This window comes from Myxine glutinosa, chromosome 14 (assembly GCF_964187855.1).
Source record: "Myxine glutinosa chromosome 14, kmMyxGlut1.1, whole genome shotgun sequence".
Taxonomy (NCBI): domain Eukaryota; kingdom Metazoa; phylum Chordata; class Myxini; order Myxiniformes; family Myxinidae; genus Myxine; species Myxine glutinosa.
In genome coordinates this window covers 74,274,463-74,295,932 of record NC_136274.1, presented here as the reverse complement: position 1 = coordinate 74,295,932, position 21,470 = coordinate 74,274,463, and the positions used below count along the sequence as shown (strand labels likewise).

The window sequence follows — 21,470 nt, the reverse complement described above, 5'->3', positions numbered from 1 at the left end:
GACGCTTGGTGAGGCGAGCGCAGCGAGCCGAGCCAAGCTAGTATATATATACTGTATATATAAAGTAGCACGGCGGTTTTCTGTCTGTCTGTTTCTCTTTTTTCACCCATTGGTTGGACAGCTGGCCTGACTCCACCCACAATTACGTCATTAGTAGGAAGGCTGACTCCCCCCACAGGTATTTTGATTTTTATGCAGTTCAGGCCAAACACATCGGTGAACCTATCACACACATGGCTTACCTTTACATTGATAAAACATAAACTTCTGGTAGCATGCGAGGCAGCGCTTCGGTCCCTATACACCGCCCAAAAAAGGGAGGATTTGCATCAAACTGCTGCTGGTATTATGGAAACGTGCTTTTCATACTTTAATATTTACTTTACTTTTCATCGAAATTCTTCAAGATCTACAAACATTTGAAAGCCACCCCCTCCCCCAAAATCCACAATGGTAGGGTCCTATATACAAGCTTGGCATGGGCTCCTCTTTCTACCCTCCCCATCTATTTACGAGGATGGAGTAAAACTGAAAATGACGTCCAGGGCATTTGTTCGAGTACGACAATATCACTGTTTCCATGGAGACCGCCATGTTTTTAAGGGATGCCGAGCACTCCGTTCCGTTGGAGTGATAGCTTGAGCGCTTTGAATCAATCAAGCTGCATGGCAAGCGATAGCTTGATCGTGGTATCGTCCAAATCCGTCCATAATTTTTTTTATCATGGAGATATCCTGCTCATGGACACACAGAAGTTGGGTGACTGAGGTAATAAGACTGGAATGGAGTCACAATCGGGAATTGAACGAATTAAAAAGGACTTGGAAGGAAGGACTAAAAGGAGTAAGAAGTAATGAAAGAAGACGAAGAAGACGATATATTTGAGACAATGCAGGGAATGATGTGAAAGAAACAAAACATTCCGAATGTTAATCTAATATGGACACAAGAAGGGAAGCTTCGTGGAGCGAGACTGCCCTCAAGTGGGAATTCACGAAATAAGAGAAAAACTTCAAATAAACCCCGGAACGACGACAACTGGGAACGGACGTCTCTGTAACAAAAATAATTTTGAAAAATATATTGGAGTCGGCTTTTATGTTCACACAAAATCCTATATAATAATCAACCGGACGACATTTAATCAAAATAAAATCAAAATTACATAGTGCACAAAAATTGCAATTTCCCGCTCTTTTTACATCACATGTGTTTAACATTAAGATATGAAGAAGAAGAAGGTGCTTTTATCCATTCAACTCAATTATTGTGTTGAACTTGCTTTGTTGCGTGGCGAACCGTTCATTGAGACAACATTAACTGTTATAAACATTTCGTCCATTTCGTTTTAATGAGGAGCAGTTGTTGAACACATCTGGACGGTTTGCGGATCAAGCTCAAGCAGGCAAGGATCAAAGTCCACGTCCACTGACGTGATGACGTCACATTTATTCCTTCATTCGACTTTGTTATTGTGTATAAAACTAGTTTTACTCAGATCTTGAAAGCCATGACGTATTAGTTTCTACAGAGGGCCATACGTGAATGAGAACCACAGAGTTATACTCCGTGATAAGAACATGCAAAAACATTTTCTCTTCTCATTTTTTGCAAACACATGGTGTTTTGACGAACATTTATTAATTCTATAAAGAAAAGTGGTCGAATTGATGGTTTATCAGTATTATGTTGAATATTTACTTGCTTAATCTCTGGGGGTGTATTACAATATAAATTCGCTCAGTGGATTTTCTTTCTTTTAATAATTTCCTTTCAAAAATTCTAAGCGATATGAAATGAATTAAATAAAACGCATATAATCAAAAGTAATGCAAAACATCGTGAGGGTTAAAAATACGTAGAATTATTTTTAAAGGAAAATACATGGCTGGACTATGAGGAGGAAGAAGAAGAACAAGACCAAGAAGAAGAGGAAGAGGAATCGGCCATAGGCGGCAGAAGACGAAGAGGCGGCAGAAGACGAAGAGGACCAAACATTTGACGATGAATAAAAGAAGAGGAAGCAAACAAATCGAAAGCTGTGTAAATATGGCGGCGGTGGGTTCGATTTGTGTGCAAGCGAGTGGTGCTGCGTGCCGTGGTGCCCGCCGGCATATGGAGGACGCAGCCCTGTTGACTCGGGACGAGCAGTTTGCTTGTTTCGCGGTGTTCGACGGGCACGGCGGGCGTGAGGCGGCGTCGTTCGCTCGGCACAACCTTTGGCAGATCATACACCGGCATCTAAAGTTTCGCTCGCACGACCCGGAGAAGGTGTGCGCAGCGATCCGCGACGCTTTCCTCATCTGCCATCGCGACATGTGGAAAAAGCTCTGTGAGTGCCGCGGGGGGAGCGTCGGGCACGAGTTGGTGTGTGGGTTCCGGGGAGAGAGACGCTCTGAGGCCTACAGCTGGTGTGCTTGTTGTACTTGTCGGGACGCCATTGTTTGGCAAGTCTTGTGTTCCGCTCTTATTGTTGTGATTTAGATATAAACTAAAACATTTTTATAGTATAAGCGTGGTCATGACTAGAGTCCCTGTATAAAGAGAGTTGCGCCATGCGCTGAGCCGAGATTTCTGGTCACGTGATTCCGTGGCGCCATTTTGTGTCTAACTTCACCGTGCGTGAACGTCAGCTTGGTACGGGAATGTTGTTTATTGCCAAACAAAATGACTGGTTGTTCTGCTTTCGGTTGTTCAAACCAATCTGGGAAATATAAGATGTATAGATTTCCAAGTGATAAAGTCAGAAGACAAATTTGGGAAGCGAAAGTCAGACGAAAGAGCTGGAAAGCGATCGACTCCTCGAGACTCTGCCAGGTAGGCCCACGCCGCTTGATGATCGATGTTCAAAAGCAAATCTATCTGCTCGTTTTTTTTTTTTGGTTGTCTGTCCGTTGAAAACCCTTTTAAAGGGAAGTGATTTGTGTTTGTTTATAATCTTCAAGGAGCTGACCAAAAATGCATTTCCGTGGGAAGAACCCTGCTCAATTTTTTTCGGGTAGTCCTAGCGGACCGTATATTGTCATTGATTGATGAAATGTCCCGGTACAGTGACATTGCCTGGTCTGCGGTTGGGTAGTCTGCGGGCAATGTCACTGTACTTTTTCAGAGGGAATTAATTTTGATTTTATAGGGGTGGGAACCCCATGGTCCGTTTTGTTTTCAGTTGTCTGTCCGTCCATTCAAAACTTATTCCGAGGCAAGTTATTTTTTTGGTTTAAAATCTTTAGCCTAATCGGCAATCATAAAAGCAATTTTAGGGGGGGACCTGCTCAATTTTTTTGCGGGTTGTGCAGCCATCCATACGTCCAAAATTTGACGAGTTATTGTTTGCTTTGTACAGTGCTCATGTGTCTTGTGGCATATTTGCTCAAATATTTCCCACCCCGGGATTTATGGCCAAATTGTAGTGATGGAAGATTTTGCACATTGGACAATCCCTATATATTTAACCTGGTGACAGCTATCGTTCCCAAAACATACAATATTTCTAGGTGATTAATGCAGTAAAACAGGTGTATTTGTGTACCCACATTTAAAACTGGCTCAACTTTCAAAAGCTGTTATCTCTGTTTGATATCAATATACATGTGGTCGATAGAGCCAGCGATTTGTCTGGCCATCTTCCGGAAGATTGTCCATGTGATTTTCTGTTGTGGAAGTACTAGTACATGACAGCTCATTAAAATTAAACTGTGTTGTGTTAGAATAAAAATTTCAATAAATAAATACATCAAGGATGCATCAAATACAAGTCACTTGTGAGGAGTGAACGGAGTAGTGATGGTGTCTCACTTGTGAGGAGTGAACAGAGTAGTGATGAGTCTCACTTGTGAGGAGTGAACGGAGTAGTGATGAGTCTCACTTGTGAGGAGTGAACATAGTGGGATGAAGTGTTGGTCTGGTCAGAGTGTTGTATTACGGGCAGAGTTTTCTTACGGTCTGAATGTATGAATCATGTTCTGTACTGAATGTATGAACCAAGTTTTGTACTGAATGTTTACTGTGTTGGCCTCATCGTGTTCCTGGTGAAATTAAACAAGTTATGGTGAATACGACGTCTTATCTGTGCTTTTCCATATCTGTTCGACTAGACGAACCGTGCACACTGCAGGTATTTTTTAAAGTTTTTTCTCTGTTCAATTACGGCTTGGCGCAGTCGAAAATTAAGTGTTAATTAAGTCGCCAGCTATGAAACATATTAATCGATCAGGCAATATCCATCAGAGTTCTGGGCAAGGGTGTAGTAATAAATGAACGTTTCAATCTTACTAGATGCCGATGACGTTTTCCTTATGTCAGAGACAGAAGCTGACTTGCAGCTTGTTAAATCATTACAATGGAAATTGAATATAAATGTCGATAAAACTAAAGTTGTACACTATAGAAATATGGCAATACCACGTACAGAATTTGTTTTAAGTGTGTTAGACTATATGTCGGCTGGAAGTCCTACACCGGAATTGCTCTCGGCACCCTTTAAAAAATATTGGATATGCCCACACTCCTTTCTAAAAGTTATTAAAATTCAGAGAACGACAGCATTGGTTTGTCTTCCTTATAATGTTAGCTCTCATATGCAGTGTTGGCTTGTAATATGCATTGCCATACCACTTTTAATATCACCACACAGCTCTTTTTCACGGCAATAGCTGAGTTTTTGACAAAACAAATATCACCTGTATGTAATAATAAGACTAAATATGTGTAGTAAAATTTTTTTTTAGCAGGTTTAGAATATATCACCCCATATCGCGAATGTACATGTATATCTAATCCGACACACTTAGACACAAAATGGCGTCCAAATTTGAGTTGACACAACTCTCTATATACAGGGACTCTAGTCATGACCATTGTTCATGATTTTTAATATTAGAAAACCAAAATACTAATACACGTATTGAGGCTCATGGGAAAGCAGAGCGACAGGGGTCAATGGGAAAAAGTGGGACAACCTCAAACTGCGACCTCGCTGCCTCGCATCACAAGAAGAGAAGTAAAACTGTGAGGTAACGTGAAAACGGACGCTGGACATGACGTATGAATGCGAAGGAAGGACGCTTTGTGGGCGTTTCGCTGGACATGACGTATGAATGCGAAGGAAGGACGCTTTGTGGGTGTTTCGCTGGATATGACGTATGAATGCGAAGGGAGGACGCTTTGTGGGCGTTTCGCTGGACATGACGTGAATGCGAAGGAAGGACGCTTTGTGGGCGTTTCGCTGGACCCCCTTCTGCTCGTCTGGCCCCTTTAAACCTGCCGGTGCTCGGACGAAATCTGTATGCGAAAGTCTTTTAAATATAAATTTTTAGCATTTAGATGAAAGTGTCACAATTTTGAAATGGTTAACCATACATGTTGCGGTCCTGGATGCAAATCTGATTCATGGGAATTGGCCACGGCACCAGATATATTTGATCCACTGTCCCCACATCCCTCTTCTCCCACGAGGTTGCTCCCAAAGGGAGTGGGTTTTTCTAGCGTAGGAAATGCAAGAAATGTCAGTGGATGAGAGACGTCGAATTCCTATTAGTTCCTGGCAATACAAGCGAGCGGCAGCGCGTGTACGTAAGCGTGCAGACTCTTCTCCTTTTAGCAATAGATGCAAAAATCTAGTGTCATTTGCTTTTGTAGCCCCAGTCTATTTTCAGGTTTCGAAGCAAGCTTTGTCTATTTTCAGGTTTCAAACACAAGCTTTGTCTATTTTCAGGTTTCAAACACAAGCTTTGTCTATTTTCAGGTTTCGAACACGAGCTTTGTCTATTTTCAGGTTTCGAACACGAGCTTTGTCTATTTTCAGGTTTCGAACACGAGCTTTGTCTATTTTCAGGTTTCGAACACGAGCTTTGTCGAAGTCGGTAACCATTATTTGTTGGTAGTTATGCACAGCATTCTTTCCATTTGCAGACGTCCATTAAATAAATCGCCAAACATACGTTGTTCACGTGAGGTACTCGCGCAAGGTTCAAAGTCCATTCACTGGAAGCGATCATCAGGGTAGAAATTCACAGTTCGGGCCTTTCACTGGCCCACTTTCATGTTTTTTTTTTTGCAGTATGGGTAGCTGCAAGATCTGTCCTTTTTACGAACTGACAAGGTTCTCCAACCCTTTCGTTGTGTAGCGGCACCTCCTTTTCAGATACCTTCCCAATTATTTTCAGCTTCTCTTCGAAGTTTTGAGAGCCATTTTTTGATAACGATCTTTGTCTTTTACACACGATATACGTCGACAGGCCCCGTTCAACATTGCTGCTATGGGGATCTGCCCATGCGTGCCGAGCATTCTGGGGCGGATTGCATCATGTAGAAAGCTCCTCATTTTATAAGGGTGGGAACAGGGTCTTGGCAGGTGCAGTAAAGCTTGGTAGTCGGAAGAATGCGAGAGACCATGAGGTGATGGTAGGCAGCCAGCTTAAATTTCTGTAGGTAATGCCTCGAGACAACGGACTCGTGAAGACGGTTGGAGAAGGGGGTGGGGGATTATAGTGTGAAATACTTACCTGAATGGGCCGGAGCTAAGTAAAGGGGTGCGAAGGCAGCATGTGCAATATCTAGTTAGAGCTGTATTGAAAAACCTGCAAATTATTCAACCTGCTGACATTGAGCAAAAAGCAGAGTCTGTGACTCAGCTTCCTGATCGTAGTACTAGTGCTACCATTGCTACTGCTTCTACCTCACCGGCCCTAATAATTCCTACCTGCTTGTGGAATTCGGCCTTGTGAATGTTTTTTGTTTTTTTGTTTTTTTTGGCCCTAGTCTTTCATTAACTGGTTGATCAGGTGTGACATTTGACTGGAGGTGATTTGTTTTGGGTGCCAGTGATCTTGCCTACTCTTAATGCAAAATACACCATGGGATCTTTAACATTCACCACCGAATGCCAATAGATGGGTCCCCAACTTGATGTCCACCTGAGGAACGGCGCACTTTGTGAAGCAAATCCCTGCCTGCAATGCGCTAATCTTGCAGTGAGTCAGGTTCGCAATTGAACCTCATCAGTAAGTGCAGGCCCTCTCCACTGATGCTGTCAGATAAGCTTGCTGCTGTGAGATTCCCATTTGAGTGGGTCGTGTGCCACGTCCTCTCCCTCCCTTACCCCATTGCTACTTTACTGGTCCGTTAGTCCTCGATTCTGACTAAATGCCATCTTGAAAATTATATCTTCTATATATATTTGGGCTCATGCCAAAAACAGAGTAAGAGAGTGACAACTTAAACAACAAAAACATGCATTTTAAGGCCATTTTCCCTGCTAGAGCGGGGGTTAGCCTTGCGGTCCCCATGATAATCTTCTCCATTTTGCCCTATTTTCTGCATCTCCCCTTGTTAACCCCCTTGCCTGCACTTCTTCTTCCACCATCTTTAGCCAAGTCTTTCTCGGTCTTCCCCGTCCTCTACTTCCTTCTACATTCATTTCCATCATTCTTCTCAACCAGTCACTTTCATCCTTCCTCAACACATGACCAAACCATCTCAACCTGTTCCTCTTCGCAGCATCAATCACAGGCTCTATTCCCATCATCTTTCGCAATTCATCATTTGTCTTCCTCTCTCTCTCAACGACACTCAACACATCCACCGAACCATTCGCATTTCCACCCTTTCCAGCCTTCGTTGCTGCTCTATGTTCATTACCCATGTCTCGCTCCCATAAATCATAACACTTCTCACACATGCAGCATACACCTTTCCCTTCAGTTTCAACGACACTCCCCTCCTCGTCAGCATGCCACTCAGTTCCCAAAACGTCTTCCATGCACATCTCACTCCAGCAACCGTTGCCGAGTCTGATCCACCTTCTCCATTCAGCATGTCTCCGAGGTAGCAAAATATTTTCACACCTTCCAGCTTCACGCCGTCTCCAAGATCCAACTCAACATTTCCTCCATCTGCAGCTCCCTCTGTGCAAACCTTACATTTGAATGTAGCTGCCACACTGGTTAATGACCCTCTCAGACCACTACATTTTTGATGAACCCACTCGGCGCACGTTGTACATTGAATGGAGTTCACTCCGACACCCTTCCTGCACACAGCACACGGCCACTTCCCAGTTCTTTCCACCTCACCACATGCTTTACCACTTGCCATCACCTTTGTCTTTCCGATATTCTCCTTCACTCCATCCATACTTTCCGCAATCAACACTAGATCATCTGCATACAACAACTCCCATGGTAAACCCTCCTTTATGTTCTGAGCCAGCACCTCCATCACAGCTACAAATAGTAGTGGACTTAGTACCGACCCCTGATGCACTCCCACCTTCACCTCAAACTCACCACTGTTCTCGTCCTTCGTCCTTACAGCTGTGCGCGCTCTTTTGTACATTGCCATCACTACTCTGATCAACCATTCCTCCACTCCTAACTTCCTTGTCCTAACAGCCCATGTCACTACTTCGCGTGGAACCCTATCGAATGCTTTCTCCAGATCAACAAACCCAAGAAACAACTTCTTCCTCTTCTCCATGTACTTCTCCTGCAACTGCCTTACAATAAAAAGCACGTCTGTCGTTCCTCTTCCTGGCATAAATCCAAACTGCATTTTTTCAATCTTCACTTTCTTCCTTATCCTCCTCTCCAACACCCTTTCAAGTACCTTCATTCCATGCTCCAATAACCTTATTGCTCGATACGAGCCGCAGTCCAGAGGGTCACCTTTCCCCTTGTATCGAGGGACGAGGATACTCAGTACTCAATCCACTGGAATGCGGCCTTCTTTCACCACCAGATTACAGATCTCTGTCATTCTCTTTACACCCCAACTTCCTGCTGCCTTCAACATCTCTCCCACAACTCCCGTCGGCCCTCCTGCTTTTCTACTCTTCATTGCTTTTATCGCTTCCTCAAATTCCTTCACAGTTATCTTCTCTGCCGGTCCTAAAACTGGGTTTCTCTCCATGTTGCCATCCCATTCATTCTCTGCATTCAACAGCATTTCCATGTATCTCTTCCATCTTCCTTTAATTCCATCTGGGTCCAGAACGACTTGTCCCACTTCATCCTTCAAGCAACTCACCCGCATCACATCACACCTCTTTCGCTATCTGCTTTGCAATCCTGAATACCGCTCTCTGACCCTCTTCCGAATCCAAGTGTTCTCCGATCATTTTCCTACATGCCTCCTACGCCTTTGCTACCTCTTTCTTTGCAGCCTTCTTGGCTGCCTTATAACTTTCATGCTCTGCTTTTTCTGCCCCCGTACCCTTCGCCTTCTGCCACTCCTTGAACTTCTGCCTCTTCTCGTCAATCCTCTTTCCAACTTCATCCCACCACCATGTTTCCGAGTGCCTCGGTGGTCCTTTTGTCCATCCACATACCTCACCAATGGCTCCCAACAGACTACCTTTCATTGACATCCAACTACTTTCAAGCTCAACCACATCATCCTCTACCCTACTCAGCCTCTTTTAATGCCTCCCTTACTGTCACCTCTTTCAACCTCCACACCTTAATTCTCATTTGGTACTTCACCCGCCGAGCTCTCCTCGCACCTTTCACCCTTATGTCGCAGACAACCAAGTGGTGCTGTGAAACAGCCTCCTCCCCCGGGATCACCTTTGTGTCCCGGAGGTTCCCCCTATCTTGCCTATGCACCATCAGGTAGTCAACAGTTGTCGTCGACCCACCTGACGTCTATGTAACGAGCTTATTATCCTCTTTCTGGAACTGAGTATTACAAATTAACAAATCAGCTCCATCAGCAAACTCCAAAATCCTTTCACCTTCTCCATTTCTCACACCATATCCGTAACCCCCATGAACTCCCTCAAAACCGTCCATACTCCTTCCCACATGTCCATTTAGGTCTCCTCCTACCACAACAACTTCCTCATCTTTCACATTTTCCATCAGCTTCTCTATTGCACACCAGAACTTGTCCTTCTCCATCGCTCCGATCAACCTGCGGAGCATATCCCGAAATGACGTTCACAAAGAGCTTTCCAATCATCATTTTCACCATCATCAACCTATCACTCACTCTAGTCACACTCACCACTGTCTATAAACTCCTCAGAAAACAGGACACCAACGCCATGCATGCCTTCCGGGCACCCTTGCCACACAAACTTGTATTTCTATCCCTGCCTATCCTTCACCATTCTCACACCACTTCCCTTCCATCTCGTCTCTTGCACACAACATATGTCCACTCTTCTTCTGACCAATACTTCCACCACTTCTCCTGATCTCCCTGTCATTGTCCCTACATTCCATGTCCGAAACCTCAGAAACCGATCTCCACGTGGGGCATCAGACCTTTCGTCATAAATGGAGTGATTTCCACCCTTGCTTCGATCGGGTTCCCCACCTTGAGTTTTGAGGAGAGGGAGTGGGGTCCCCCACGGAGTACTTCGGGCTGTACCCTGCCCATATGTGGTTGTAATTGTCATGGTTCTCTTTTTGAGGCAATGTTTTTCTGGCCGGATGCCCTTCCTGACGCCAACCCTTTTCGTCGCCTCTTACGACACGCAGGGATACGGTGTACCTATTCTAAACTGGGGTACACACCGGGAAGAGAGTGACAAACGTTATCATTTGCATCTAGGTCTATTGGATGTCATGACAGTTTACATTAGCATAAAAGTCTTCACCAAAAGCCAAATCAATTTATCAATGGAATTGCGATGAGGTCTGTGAGTATGAAGATATTTGCTTCCATAAGAATCGACTAGTTAAATTTAGGAGTCGAGAATTGCATTTTATGAGATGGAATCTGTCATGTGTGCCTTGCAGCGGAATGGCCATGTACGGTGAGTGGCTTACCCAGCACTGCGGGGACAACTGCCTGCATGGTGATCCTGCACGGTCGACGCATGTACGTGGCGCATGTGGGCGACTCTGGCGTGGTGCTGGGTGTGCGAACGGCACATGGGGTCCTGCATGCCGTGCCTTTGACCGAAGATCACAAACCAGACTCGCCTAAGGAGAGGGAAAGAATCGAGGCTTTGGGTGGCAGGTGCGTTTCGAGCCAGCAGCAATGCTTCCGAAGAAGCCGTGAACTTGTGCAGAACAAAAGGGATCGGTGCATGTTTTTGAATTTTTTTTTCCCCCCCTTTTTTTAAAGCCATTTTCCCTGCTAGAGCAGGGGTTAGCCTTGCGGGCCCCATGAAAATCATCATGGTTTCCTTTTTGAGGCAATGTTTTTATGGCCGGATGCCCTTCCTGACGCCAACCCTTTAATCGCCTCTTACGACACGCAGGGATACGGTGTACCTATTGTAAACCGGGGCACACACCGGCAGGATGTGTATTTGAATTTTGATTTTGAATGAAGAATTAATTTTGTAATTTGAAGAGGAAGGCAAAAATTTGCAATTTATTTAGTTATGCTTGCACTTAATTGAAGTCTGCTTTTAGTCAGACATAATGGGTTTTGTAAAAGGTATATATTTGAGGATAAAATGTAGATGTTCCTGCCCACTTGGGTTAGCACAGGTGTGAAGGCCCAAGTGGGGAGGAATTTCTTGGCATAATATTTAGTGGAGTCCAACTTTTAAAAATTGAATATCTGCTTCTGATAAGATTGAATAATGGAGACTAAAGCAACAAAATAATAAAATAATAATCTCAATTTGTAAGATATTTTCATTTAAACGTCTCTGGTTGGTAAATGCAGCCCTCCGATTTTCAGAGCAAATTGATAGTTTGAGAGAGAGCTTGTGGCATACAACTGATCGAGAACAAATATTAATTGATACGTTTAAGAACATCTCTAAAGGTGCAGAGGACACCTTGTGCTCGTGCTAGGTTCAGGCTCCACAGATGTGAAATGGAGTGCAGGGGATGGAGAAAACTCCACAGAGTTCAGTCTCGAACAGATCGTTTTGACTCGGAGTGCATGCTTGAGATTTACAACTTGTGAATAGTTGTTTTAAAGCGTTTCTGAGAGGTTAATAAGAGGTGGGGACTTGAATGGACATGTGGAGAAAAGGTAGGTTGATTTGAGGGAGTATCTGGGCTTTGGGGTATAGAGAAGAATGTAGCGGATTCGTTTGTTTGTCCGTTCGTTCGTTCTTTGGTTCGTTTGTTACTTGCCAGAAAAGATTCCGGCAAGTATGTTGGTTGGTTGGTTGGTTGGTTTGTCTGTGTCTGTCTGTTTGTTTGTGCGTGGTACTACGTCTACATCGTTGCACATAGAATCGCCATACTTTACACACATATTTGTCTTGCCCTGGAATAGACTGTGCCCAATTTTTAACTCTCCAGGCCCAAGGCCTCCATTATGACGTAATAATTCGACAAGTACAAAACTTCATCCAACCCGATGCAATTTCTTGAGCGCCATGTCGGCATAAACTGGTGGAGGAAAAAATTAATGATGACCTCATCGTTTACGTGGTTCGGCCGCCATCTTGGAAAAACCGAAAAACTTTGCACGTCTATTTCTCCGAAAGTGCTGAATAGAAAAAAATTGAGACATGGCTCATTGTAAAGAACTCTCCATGGGGAATAAAATATGTTGTCATAATTCGACAAGTACAAAACTTCATCTGATCAAGATGAAATTTCTTGAGCATAATCTCGGAATAAATTAGTTTAGAAAACAAATAATGATGACGTCATCGGTCACGTGGTTCGGCCACCATATTTGTCCAAAATGGCCGATTAAAAAAATTAAAAAAACATTCCGGCAAGTCCTCGGCCGCTGACAGATTTTTCGTTTGTTTGTTCGTTCGTACGCAGCACCTGGCAGTGGGGTAGCATTATTGGCTGGGAGTGCGGCTTTGCTGCTGATCCAATTCCCTTTGCTGGTTAGGGCAGAAATTGATTTGTTCAGAGGGCCGGCGATAGCTCGGCTACTCGTAGTGAAGGACACCGTGGGATCATTCATGTCCACCACTGATTGCTGGCAGACGGGACGCCGGTTTAACAAGGACGTCACACGTATTGATGAATCGCCCTGCCTGTGAAACACCGGAAAGACCGTTTATAGCTGGGTCGGGATTCAAACACAGGCTGGACAGATTAGAGGTGAGTGTGCGTACCTCTAGGCCACTCTGTCAGCCCATACAGCATGTGAATGTATATTATAAATCACAACAGCAATGGATGTGTGTGCACTTAATGCATGCTTAAAAAAAAAAAAAAAAAGGCAGAACAGCTGGTAACATGCATGAATGGCGAATCGAAGAGTCAGATTGATTATTTGTTGGTGCCGAGGAGTCTCGGAGGAAGTGCACTTAATGTGAAAGTAATACCCGGGGAAAAATGTTTGACACAACACAAATTAGTTGTTTGCCATCTAAGGATTAAGACTGAAGAGATTGTTACCTCCACCACCAAAGGTGGATAGAGGTTATGTTTTCACCCCTGTCTGTCTGTCTGTCTGTTTGTTTGTTTGTCTGTGAACAAGATATCTCAAAGTTGTGGACGGTATTTGGCAGAGAGGTGGCATGTGTGACAAGGACGAAATGATTATATTTTGGTGAAGATCCGGATCCGGCCAGTAGAAGTTTTTAAAGTGATTCTTCACCATTGGGCGATAGGGCCAAAAACGATATAAAGCAGGATATCTCAGTTATGGAATGATTTGAACGAAACTTGGTGGACAGATTCGGTTGGGTGTGTGACGAGGACTAATCGATTCGATTTTGGTGAAGATCTGAATATGGATTCAGATACAAGAATTATTGAATTTCTAAGTGATTCTTCACCATTGAGAGATCGGGTGAAAAGCGATATATAACATGATATTTAAAAAAAGTTATGGACGAGTTATGACTAAACTTGGTGGATGAGTTGGTTCGGTGATAAAGTCTATTTGATTTTGGTTCATGGCCGTATCCAGATCCGGCCTATCGGTGGGATACAAAACATAAACTGTTCAGCCTGGCGGAGGTATGCGCTCTACCGAGAGTATGTGACATGCAGACTGAGTGAAAGTTTGGAAATTGAAGGATGGGGGTAGAGGAATTGGGGAGATTTGAGGAGAAGATGAGCAAGGAAAAAGAACACGTGAATGCAACCGAGGATGATGAAGTTTGGGGCAAACGAAGGATGCATGGAAGAAAGTATTTCAGGAGGCATGTGGGATGACTATGGGAAATGTACAAAAGGAGCAGGAAGCAACAGCTAAGAAGAAGAAGATGAATGCATAGAAGTGGAGGAAGAGTAAAGAATCGATGGGTTGAGAATAATTTAAGTGTTTGAGGAAGGATTTCTGTCTTCTACCGACTCCTCTCCGGCCTAGCTCTCTGTACTCTGTCCCCCAAGTACTCATCCAGGTCGCACGAGATCTGCCAGCAGCCCTCTTATGGTTAAACTGCTGAAATCAAGACTGTCTGCTCACCTTCATTCTTTCATTCCTCTTTTCTCCCGCCTCTGGAACAAACTCCCTCACTCTCTTCAATCCCACTCCTCCCTCCAGGTCTTCAAAACAGCTGTTCACCACCATCTCTTATCTTCCCCCATCCAAAACCTTGAGCTTCTCTACCCCCGTTAATTCACCCCAGATCCGCTTTGTTTTGAAATACCGACTTCTTTCCTGTAAGTCCTAGCAGAGTCCGTCTTTTTTTTTTTTTTTTTTTTTTTTACCTCTCCCACCCCCTCCCTGCTCTCCATCGTGTCTCCTGCTCCCTTTATCTTATGTTTTATGTGTCAGTTTGTCTTTTTGTGATCAATGTTAGCTCTTACACGAGCCTCGATCTTGTATACAAAAAAAGAAAAAAAATAGGTATTTAACGTAAAAATGGGGAATATGAAGAGTGTGGGAAGAGATTGAACATTGCAGATGGAAGAAACAACATTTATAATGTTTAGACAGATGATTAAGGTTAGACCTGATGTTCCAGGAATAGTTTGATGAGAAAGGATGGAAAAGTTGTTTTGAGAAAAGAGGAAGTTGAAAAAGAATGGAAAGACTACTTCCAAAAGTTGTTGAATGAGGAGATTGAATGTGATAATGAGGTGGAGGGCAAGAAAGTCGAAGGTGCAATGGAGGAAATGTCAGAGGAATTGGTGAGGTCCGCTATTAATAGATTAATAATAATAATAATAATTCATTTATTTTGTATAGCGCTTTTCCAGAAGCCCAAAGGCGCTTTGACAGAGTGGAAAACATAATGCATAACAATACATGAAAACAACAATTGCAAAAAGACAAGAATCAAGAAAACAAACAGCAGCGATATACGGCATATATATAAGACAAGAATCAAAAAGACAAGACAAGAATCAATAGGGAAATATTTAAAGCAAAAGGAGGGAGAAGGAGAAGAGATAGTCAGGGGTTAAATGCTGTGGGTTGAATGTTGAATGCAGCGTTGAACAGGTGGGTCTTTAGTGATGTTTTGAATGTGGTGAGTGAGGAGGAGTCTCTGATGGTGTGAGGTAGTGAGTTCCAGAGGGTGGGAGCAGCGATGGAGAAGGCCCTGTCCCCCCAGGATCTGAATTTGGTCCGGATGGAGGGGGTCAGGAGGTTGGTACCAGCAGAGCGGAGGTTGCGGGTGGGAGTGTGTCTGGAGAGGAGGTCAGCCAGGTAGGATGGGGCCAGGTTATGGAGGGCTTTGTATGTCAAGAGGAGGATTTTGTACTGGATTCTCTGGGGGATGGGGAGCCAGTGAAGCTTGTAAAGGACGGGGGTGATGTGGTCACGGGTCCGGGAATGGGTGAGTAGACGGGCAGCGGAGTTCTGAATGTATTGGAGTTTATTGGTGATTGTTGAGGGTGAACCATAGAGGAGGCTATTGCAGTAGTCCAGACGGGAGGTGATGAAGGCGTGGATGAGGGTTTCTGCAGCCGTGGAGGAGAGGGATGAGCGGAGACGGGCAATGTTTTTCAGGTGAAAGAAGGCTGACTTTGTGATCTGTTTAGTGTATTTGTCGAAGGAAAGGGTTTGGTCAAAGATGACGCCAAGATTCCGGATGTGAGGGGAGGTGGATACTGGGATACCGTCGATGTTGAGGGCAAAGTTATGGGTGGATTTTGTGAGCGTTTTTGGGCCAATGATGATTATTTCAGATTTATCACAGTTAAGCTTGAGGAAGTTGATTTGAAGCCAGGATTTTATTTCAGTGATGCAGTTTGTCAGGATAGAGTGGGTGTCGGTGGAGACGGACTTGGTGGAGATGAAAAGCTGGATGTCATCGGCGAAGCAGTGGAATTTGAGACCATGACGGCGGATTAAGTGACCGAGCGGGGACAGGTAAAGGATGAAGAGGAGGGGGCCAAGAACTGAACCTTGGGGGACACCTTGGGGGAGGGGAGCAGTGGGGGATTTGCAGTTATTGATGGAGATGAACTGGCATCTGTCAGAGAGGTATGATTTAATCCAAGAGAGGGCAGTGCCGGTGACGTTAAAGGTGGATTCAAGTCGGGTGAGGAGGATAGTGTGATCGATGGTGTCAAAGGCAGCGCTGAGGTCGAGGAGGACGAGAATGTTGAGGTTGCCAGCGTCAGAGGAGAGGAGAAGGTCGTTGGTGATTTTGAGGAGAGCAGTTTCAGTACTGTGGTTGGAGCGGAATCCGGATTGGAATGTTTCATACAAGTTATTGGCAGAGAGATGATGTTTGAGTTGAGTGGCTACAGCGCGTTCCAAAACTTTTGACAGAAAGGGTAGGTTGGAGATGGGTCTGAAGTTGTTTAGGGTGTCAGGGTTTAGACCAGGTTTTTTTAGAATGGGGGTAACAGCAGCAATTTTGAGGGAAGGTGGGACGATGCCTGTAGACAGGGAGGAGTTTATTGTTGCAATGATAAGTGGAGAGAGAGCAGGGAGGGAGGCTTTGACAAAGCTGGAGGGGATGGGGTCAAGAGTGCAGGTGGCAGTTTTCATTCCTATGAGGAGTTCAGAGAGGTCAGTAGGAGAGATTGGGGAGAACCGAGACAGGGGATGGCAGGACAAGGGGGGGCAGGTGGTTGGAGGGGGAGCGGGTGCGGCGGTGGTCAAGCTGTTGTAGATGTTGTCAATTTTGCGTTGGAAGAAAGAGAGGAAGGAGATGCAGTTGTCTACTGTGAATGACTGGGTGGTGGTGTTCAGGGGGCGGAGGAGTTTGTTTATTGTCGAGAAGAGTGCTTTTGGGTTTCCGGAGCCAGAGTGGATAATTTGAGAGTAGTAGGCAGAGCGGGCGCGGGAGAGGGCATCTTTGTAGTGTTGTATGTGGTCCTTGTAGGCTTGGGAGTGAAATGTGAGACCCGTTTTATTGCGGAGTCTTTCAAGTTGGCGAGCACGAGTTTTCATCAGGTGGAGTTCAGGGGTAAACCAGGGAGCAGAATGGGTGAAAGAAACTGTTTTGGTTTTTACAGGCGCAAGCTGGTCAAGGCAGGAGGAGAGAGTGTGGTTGTAGTAGTCAGTGAGGTCGGAAGGGGTGTGGAGGTCAATGAAGGGAGAAGTGGACATTTTTTCAGAGAGGGTGGATGAGAATGAGGTAGGTGAAAGAGCGTTTAGCTTACGGAAGTTGATTGTGCGATAATGCCTTGGTGTTGGGGCGGGGATGTTGATGGTCAGAGTGATGGCTAAGTGGTCAGAGAGGGTGAGGTCGGAGCCATAGAGATGGTGCAAATTTAATCCAGTGGAGCAGACAAGGTCCAAAATGTGACCACGGATATGGGTAGGAAAGTCGACATGTTGAGTGAGGTTAAAGCAGGTGAGTAAATCAGTGAAGTCAGTGGTTATTGTGGAGTCAGTGGAGTCCATGTGGATATTGAAATCACCAAGGAGGAGGATTGAGGGGGAGAGGGAACATAGCTGGGTCAGAAAGTAGGAGAAGTCAGACAGGAATGATGGGTGTGGTTTGGGAGGGCGGTAGACGACAGCCATGACTGACTGCGTGTGACCAGAGAGTTTTAAAGCCAGGTGTTCAAATGATGGAGCAGATGAGATGGAGATGAGGTTGGTCTTGATGTCTTGACGGTGGATAACGGCAATTCCACCACCTCGGCCCTCCGAGCGTGGTTTATTGACGTAGGAATATCCATTGGGTGTGGTGAGGTTGAGTGTGTAGTAGTCCAGAGGTTGTTGCCAGGTTTCGGTGAGACAGAGAAAGTCCAGTTTGTTATCCAGGATGTATTCGTTCAGGATGAGGCATTTATTGTTGAGGGACCGGGTGTTGAACAGGGTGAGCTTGATGTTGTTTTGAACAGCAGGGATGAATTCAGGTGATTTAGCCAGGGTTCGTAGGCAAGAGGTGCGATCGTGTGGGTTGCTGTGACCAGGTGCGCTGGGACGAAGAGTGAGAGTGCGCTGAGCCGACCAGAGGACGGGGATGGAGTGACCTGATTGCAAATAAACAAACTTGCGACCGGAGCCACGGTGAATGTACCTGGGTCGTCGGAGGAGTCCATTTGATTTGATGGCAGAGATGCATGATGGGGTGGAGCGGGTATTGAGCAGAAGAAGCCTTGCGGCGGAGTACTTCAGAGCCATGCCAGGCAGGAGCGAAGGGACGAGTACGAGGCCAAGGTCGAGGAGGCAAAGCGGCAAACGCAGCGGCAAACGCAGCGGCAAACGACTGCAGCCGCTAATCAAGACCACAGCGGCAAACAAGGCCACAAGGCCACCAAGACCACAAGGCCACCGGCAAACAAGGCCACGGCCACAAACAACGGGAGCGGGCCTTTCGATTCCGTATTCCGTACCATCAAAAGCAGATTCCGTTATCCAGCCGGAGAACACGCGGCACGTGCGGGTGTGAAAAGGCAGGACAGGTGTGAGATGTCAGGTCAGAAAAGTAGAAGCAGACCCTGTACATCCATCCAGTCGGAGAAGCGGCGAATATGCAACGCCAGCGTCCTCTCGCAACCGAACCCGGAAGTCAGAGGGCAAACAAACAAACAAACAAACAAACAAACAGACGGCGAAGTTTAATAACATATTAAAGAAAGGTAAAACAAAAGGACCAACTGATGTTGCTGTTGAGATGTTGGAGGCAGCATGAGAGTTGGGAGTAAACTGTTTAACTGAGTTGTGTACCATGATATTGAGGAATGTACAATGGTTGGACAGTATAGTTGTTCATAACTTTTTTTTTTTGTCATTTTTGCCCCCATCTTTCAATGGTGAAGAATCACTTAAAAATTCTCGTACCCGGATTCGGATCTTCACCAAAATCAAATTGATTCATACTTGTCACACACCCCACCTGTCCACCAAGTTTTGTCTGAAACTGTCCACAACTGACATATCCTGTTCACAGACGGGCAAGGCTGAAAACATAACCTTCGTCTACCTTCGGTGGGGGTGGTAACTAGAAAGGCACTCGGTAGAGCGCATACCTCCGTCAGGCTGAAGAGTTTACGTTTTGTACCCACTGATAGGCCGGATCTGCATCCGGACCTGAACCAAAATGTAATCGGCTTGTTCTCGTCACCTAACCTAACCAAGTTGTCCACCAAGTTTTGTCCGCATCCGTCCACAACGTTTTGAGATATCATGCTATATTTCGTTTTTGATCCAATGTCAATGGTGAAGCATCTCTTTAATTAAAAACTTCTCGTATCCGGATCCGAACTTTCACCAAAATCGTATCAATTAATCCTTTTCGAACACCTAACCTGTCCAAGTTTTGCCCAAATCCGTCCACATTTTGAGATGTTCTGCTCACAGACAGACAGGTGTGAACCTTCACCTTTGGTGACGGAGGTAATAAAGTATAGGATAATGTTATATCGTGTATAATTACCCTGCGCTCACGAAGTGAAAAGCGGGGTTAAGCAATTTCTGCGTACGTGTGCCGTGTGCCTGTCTGCATTTTTAAAATTCATTTTCTCGACAACCGTTGGTCCGATTGACATGAAATTTTACCGTAGGAGCGCCTCTGCCTGTACTTTTTTTGCTGATAATTATGACGTCATAGGTCACGTGGTACGGACGCCATCTTGGAAAAAACGCTACACTATCTCCCAAACCACTCGATGGGAATTTTTTTTTTTTTTTTAACATGGCTCATTGTCAAGTACACCCCATGGGGAATAAGATATGTTAATGATGTCATAGGTGCCTCCATTATGACGTCATAATTCGACAAGTATAACACGATCTGATCAGTATTTTAAAAAAAAAAATTCCTCTGCAAGTGTTAGTCTGATGAACACTAAATTTTCAGAATATGAGTGGCTCCTCCTGTGGAATTGTTCTAATGATAATTATGACATCATTGGCCACGTGGTACAGGCGCCATCTTCGAGAAATCGAAAGAAGTTGCACCTCTTTTTCTCCGAAACCACTCCATGGAAAAAAAATATTTAAATATGGCTCGATGTCAAGCACTCCCCTTGGGGAATAACATATTTTAATGATGTCATCAGTACCGTAATAATGACGTCATAATTCAGCAAGTACAACGCTTCATTCGATCAGTATGATTTTTTTTTTCTCTACAATTCTTGGACCGATTGACGCAATTTTCACCATAGGAACGCCTCCTCTTGTAGAATATTTTAATGATAATTATGACGTCATAGTTCAGCGGTAAAGACACCATCTTGCAAAACCGAAAAAAGTTGCACCTCTATCTCCAAAACCGCACCATGGGAAAAATTGAAACATGGCTCATTGTCAAGTACTCCCCTTGGGGAATTAGATATGTTAATGATGACGTTATTGGTGCCATAATTATGACGTCGTAATTCGACAGGGACAACGCTTAGTCTGATCAGTTTTAAATTTATTGAGCGTGATCTATGCAACAATTATTTGGAGAATATAAATTTATGATGTCTTCACTTATGGGGTCTGGCAGCCATATTGGATCAAAAAAAAAAACAACCTTCAAAAACAAGTGTTGGCTCGCACCAAGTTGACTGCGCAGGGTAAGTATTTTATAAATACCATCTAGTTTTTTAAGTCATGAGTGATTATTGGGTTTTTTTGTTTTATTGAAACCGACCGACTGCAGAAGGTGATAAAAGCAAGAGTTGGCCTTCCCACCTGAGCCTTATTTAGTGAATTTACTTATTGTGCTCGTTGCCTCGTGGTAAAGTTGAAGTTGCGCAGCTGCTGCAGTGCCCTCTGCACATTTGGGCTGGAATTTGTAATTGGAAGAGATGATTCGCCTGCTCTTCAGACGCAGTGGGAACTTTAATGGGCACCAGCTAATGCCAGCAGGTGGGACGCCGGGCATGACGGTCATCTGAGGAACGGCACACTTTGTGGTGCAGTGCCAATCTGACGGTTTGTAGTGAAATCGGGAATCGAACCCACACAAATCGGCTGAAAAGCAAGTGTACACCCTTTTGAATCGTCCACAAAATATACATGAGTGAGGTATATTTAAGTATTTAAATGGGGTTAGGCAGGGCTCGTAAGTACTTTATCATCAAGACAAGTCCAATTTGAAGGAACAAAAGTTTTTTTTTCATTGTATCGCTTCATGTACAATGGCCATGGCTATTGAAGAAAACTATCGTGGTAGGGCATAGCGAGCGCACGACCCTTGGAAGGTTAGATATGTGCAATGCTGTCAGGGTTTGGGTTTAGGACTCTGGGACAGAGCTTGATGTCTGGGAGCAATGGGTGAAAATATTTGG

The 21,470-nt window shown here is 44.6% G+C and overlaps 1 protein-coding gene across 2 annotated transcripts in view; it reads left to right on the top strand.

Moving 5' to 3' along the window:
• The first annotated feature begins 1,909 nt into the window (after positions 1-1,909).
• The window catches only part of PPM1D (protein phosphatase, Mg2+/Mn2+ dependent 1D), a 33,618-nt gene continuing 14,057 nt past the window's right edge, over positions 1,910-21,470 (top strand). Inside the window, exons 1-2 of one of the 2 annotated variants that reach the window (XM_068136160.2) lie at positions 1,910-2,332; positions 10,743-10,965. In XM_068136160.2, the coding sequence (XP_067992261.1) occupies positions 2,005-2,332; positions 10,743-10,965 (551 nt within the window). In that variant the 5' untranslated portion in view covers positions 1,910-2,004. The remainder of the gene's footprint in view (positions 2,333-10,742; positions 10,966-21,470) is intronic. The other variant, XM_068136159.2, reaches the window with a different exon arrangement.